The sequence below is a fragment of the Pteropus alecto genome, unplaced genomic scaffold (assembly GCF_000325575.1).
Source record: "Pteropus alecto unplaced genomic scaffold, ASM32557v1 scaffold28, whole genome shotgun sequence".
Lineage (NCBI taxonomy): Eukaryota > Metazoa > Chordata > Mammalia > Chiroptera > Pteropodidae > Pteropus > Pteropus alecto.
The window spans coordinates 493,060-496,918 of record NW_006441063.1 but is presented as its reverse complement, the minus strand read 5'-3'; the positions used below and the strand labels follow the sequence as shown (position 1 = coordinate 496,918).

The 3,859-nt window shown below is 34.5% G+C and overlaps 1 protein-coding gene and 1 pseudogene across 5 annotated transcripts in view; one reads left to right on the top strand and one right to left on the bottom strand.

Moving 5' to 3' along the window:
* The window catches only part of CASK (calcium/calmodulin dependent serine protein kinase), a 385,645-nt gene that overhangs the window by 56,042 nt on the left and 325,744 nt on the right, over positions 1-3,859 (bottom strand). For all 5 annotated transcript variants that reach the window (XM_006918246.3, XM_015594375.2, XM_015594376.2 and 2 more), the window contains exon 15: positions 2,492-2,570. In XM_006918246.3, the coding sequence (XP_006918308.1) occupies positions 2,492-2,570 (79 nt within the window). The remainder of the gene's footprint in view (positions 1-2,491; positions 2,571-3,859) is intronic.
* Positions 267-385, top strand: LOC112484938 (annotated as a pseudogene).

Below are 3,859 nucleotides of genomic sequence, written 5' to 3'. Positions count from 1 at the left end.
ACTATTGGTTCCCAGAGGGTAGGGGATGGGGGAAGAGGGGAGAGGTAGACAGAGTAAAGGGGGTCAAATATAGGGAGTAGGGGGAGGGTGAAGTGAGTAAAGAGGATCAAACATATGGTAGCTGAAGGAAACTGGACTTTGGGTGGTAAACACACAATAGAATATACAGATGTCAAATCATAATGTACATCTGAAAATTATATAATTGTATTAACCAATGTTACCCCAAGAAACTTAATAAAAAAATAATTTAAAAAAATGGGCAAGTCTACGGCCATGCCACTCTGAACAAGCCCGATCATGTCTAATCTCGGAAGCTAAGCAGGGTTAGGCCTCGTTAGTACTTGGGTGGGAGTCCACCTAGGAAGACCAGGTGCTATAGGTGTAAAAAAAAATAAAAAATAAGGGATTGTAAGCTGACAAGGTCCTTGCTATCTGTGAGGTCAACCAAGGGTTGCCTCGCCTATAAAAAAAGTGGACAAAGGACCTGAATAGGCAATTCTCTAAAAAGAACATACGGATGGCCAATAGATATATGAAAAGATGCCCAACATCATTAATCTACAGAGAAATGCAAATTAAAACCACAATGAGATATCACTTCACATTTGTCGGAATGGCTATTATCAATGATTCGAAGAACAAGTGTTGGTGAGGATGTGCAGAAAAGGGAACTCTCGTGCATTGCTGATGGTATTGTAAATTGGTACAGCCACTAAGAAAAATAGTTTGGAGGGTCCTCAAAAAATTTAAAATAGAACTTCCTTTTGATCCAGCAATTGCAGTTCTGGGTATTTATCCACAGGAAACCAAAACACTAATTCGAAAAGATATATGCACCTCTAAGTCCACTGCAGTGCCATTTCCAACAGCCAAGATATGAAAGCAACCTAAGTGTCTATGAATAGACAACTGGGTAAAGAAGATTTGGTACTTATATACAATGGAATATCACTCAGCCATAAAAAAATGAAATGTTACCATTTGCAACAACATGGATGGACCTAGAGGGCATTATGTTAAGTGAAATAAGTCAGACAGAGAAAGAGAAATATCATATAATCTCATTTATATGTGGAATCTAAAGAACAAAATAAACAAACAAAATGAAAAGAAGCTCATAGATACAGAGAACAAACTGCTAATTGCCAGGTGGGAAGTGGGGTTAGGGGCTGGGTGAAAAAGATGGATGGATTAAGAAGTACAAATTGGTATTTACAAAGCAGTCACAGGGCTATAAAGTACAGCACAGGAAATACAGTCAATAATATTGTAATATAGTGGCAAGTGGCTAGTAGACTAATTGAGGGCATCATTTCATAAATTATACAACTGTGTAACCACTATGCTGTATGCCTGAAACTAATATAAAATAATATTGCATGTCAACTGTAATTGAAAACTAAAAGCTAAAAAAAAAGTGTCAAGAATAGAACAAGGATGTCCACTATACGACTTCTATTGGAGGCGGCAGGTTCTAGCCAGTGCAGTAATATAAGAAAAAGAGAAAAAAGAAATAATGATATTGTGACTTTACTGAATTTATAGCAAATTATTAAAAATAATAAACAAAAAATTCATACCGGAATCTAAAACCAAACATCTTCCTGTGTGAATGCTGTCTACTCTCTAAGCCTATAAAGATTCCCCTGAAGGCAGCAGTAATGTCAGACACCATCTGCGTACATAGCAGTCATCTCTAAGACGACAGGAAGGCAGTAAAATGCTTACAGTGTTATTTCTTGCTCTCTGGGGTAAGTACAAAAGTAACCCTATATCAAAGAAAGGAATTCTGATTTTTGGACAAGAGAATCATTTTTGGATCAGACTCTATATACTAGTGCATATAACTCAGCTCTTTCAAAGAGGAGCCTGTGTAAATCCTGCCCACCTGGGGTTAACAAAAATTTCACTTTCTTAAAAAATCATTCTTAGTCTACTTCAGTCTTTAGTGAATTCCTTCCTTGGAATGACTGCACTTTACTGTAGTAGGTAATAAGAACTTAAGCATAGATTTGATATCTCTTATTTTACCACAGAATTTTTATTTTATTTATCAAATTCTAATTTCCTAACTTATAAATAGTATATCTCAGCCCTGAATAGAGAGATCAATTCTTTAACTGTCACTTAACTTTAAAAAAATATATATATTTTATTTCCTACAATAGATGTCTTCCATATATCCTGGGGCTTAATAGGATGCTTTGCTTTATCTTCCATGGTCTCTAATAAGTCAGGATCTAAACAGTGATTCAGAGATGCTCCAGCAACAGAACTGTAATATGCTCTCCCTCCATTATCTATAGGCTGGAGCATGCATGGATGAATAAGAACAAATAGAGGCCAATAGTGATTAAAACAAAAGATAGATCATTTATATGGAATATAAATTTAACAGATATTTTATATGGATCATAAAAAACACTTTCTCCACCAGGCTACAGGAAAAATAATTTAAGAAAGAAAAGAAAGAATATATGAAACTTACCTTGCCTGTGAATCATGCCTCCATGCATAATTCTTGCAACAATACAATGATTTAGCTCATTCATTTTTAAAGTGATTCCCTGTAAAAAGTTAAGTAAAAACAAAATTACTATGAGATGGCACTTGTTTTTATATTCGTGATTTGCTGTAGATAATTTTAATTACAAAAGTTAGGAAAACATTAAAGAAAATATGGAAAATAGAGGAGAAAACCATTCATTACTGCAGCATGCCATGACAAAATTATTTTTGGTATTGTGATTGCTATAATAATGCATATGCATTTACATAGTGCTTTTGAATCTTTTTTAAATGATCTGTTTATTTAATTTTTTAAAGCAATATTTTTTATTTTTAATTGTAGTTGGCATACAATATTATATTAGTTTCAGGTGATTAGACATCTATATAATTCATAAAGTGATCACCCCAATAAACTAGTATGCTTTTGACACTGTACATAGTTATTACAATATTACTGACTATATTCCTTATGCTATACTTTTATATCTCCATGACTATTTTGTAACTACCAATTTGTACTTCCTAATCCCTCCCTACTTTTTCACTGAGCCTCTCAAACCCCCTCCCCATCTGGTAATCCTCAAAATGTTCTCTGTATCTATGAGTTTTTCTTTTTTTAAAATTTTGTTCCTTAGATTCCGCATGTACATGAAATCATGTGATATTTGTCTTTCTCTTCACTCAGCACAATACCCTCTAGGTCCATCATGAAATCTTTTTCCATATACCTTTACTTTCTGTCTCTGTGTGTCTTTTAATCTGAAGTGAGTCTCTTGTAGGCAGCCTATGTAAGGGTCTTATTTTCTTATCCATTCAGCCACCCTGTCTTTTGATTGGCACATTTAATTCTTTTTTTATTCGAAGTAATTGTTTATAGATATGTAGTTATCGCCATTCTTTATTCATATTTTTGATACATATTATTTTCTTCTTCTTAAGTCCCTCCAGCATTTCCTGTAACACTGGCTTGGTGGTGATGAACTCCTTTAGCTTTTTCTTATCTGAGAAGCTCTTTATCTGTCCTTGGATTCTAAATGATAGCTTTGGTGGATACAGTAATTTTGGTTGTAGGTCCCGGCTTTTCATTCCTTTGAATATTTTGTGCTAAGCCCTTCTGATATGTAAAGATTCTGTTAAGAAATCAACTCCCAAGTCTTATGGGAGCTCCCTTGTAGGTAACTAACTGCTTTTCTCTTGCTGCTTTTAAGATTCTCTTTATATTTAACCTTTGGCATTTTAATTATGATGTCTTGGTGTGGGTCTCTTTGGGTTCATCTTGTTTGGGACTCTGAATTTCCTAGGGTTGTATGTCTATTTCCTTCACCAGGTTAGGGAAGTTTTCTGG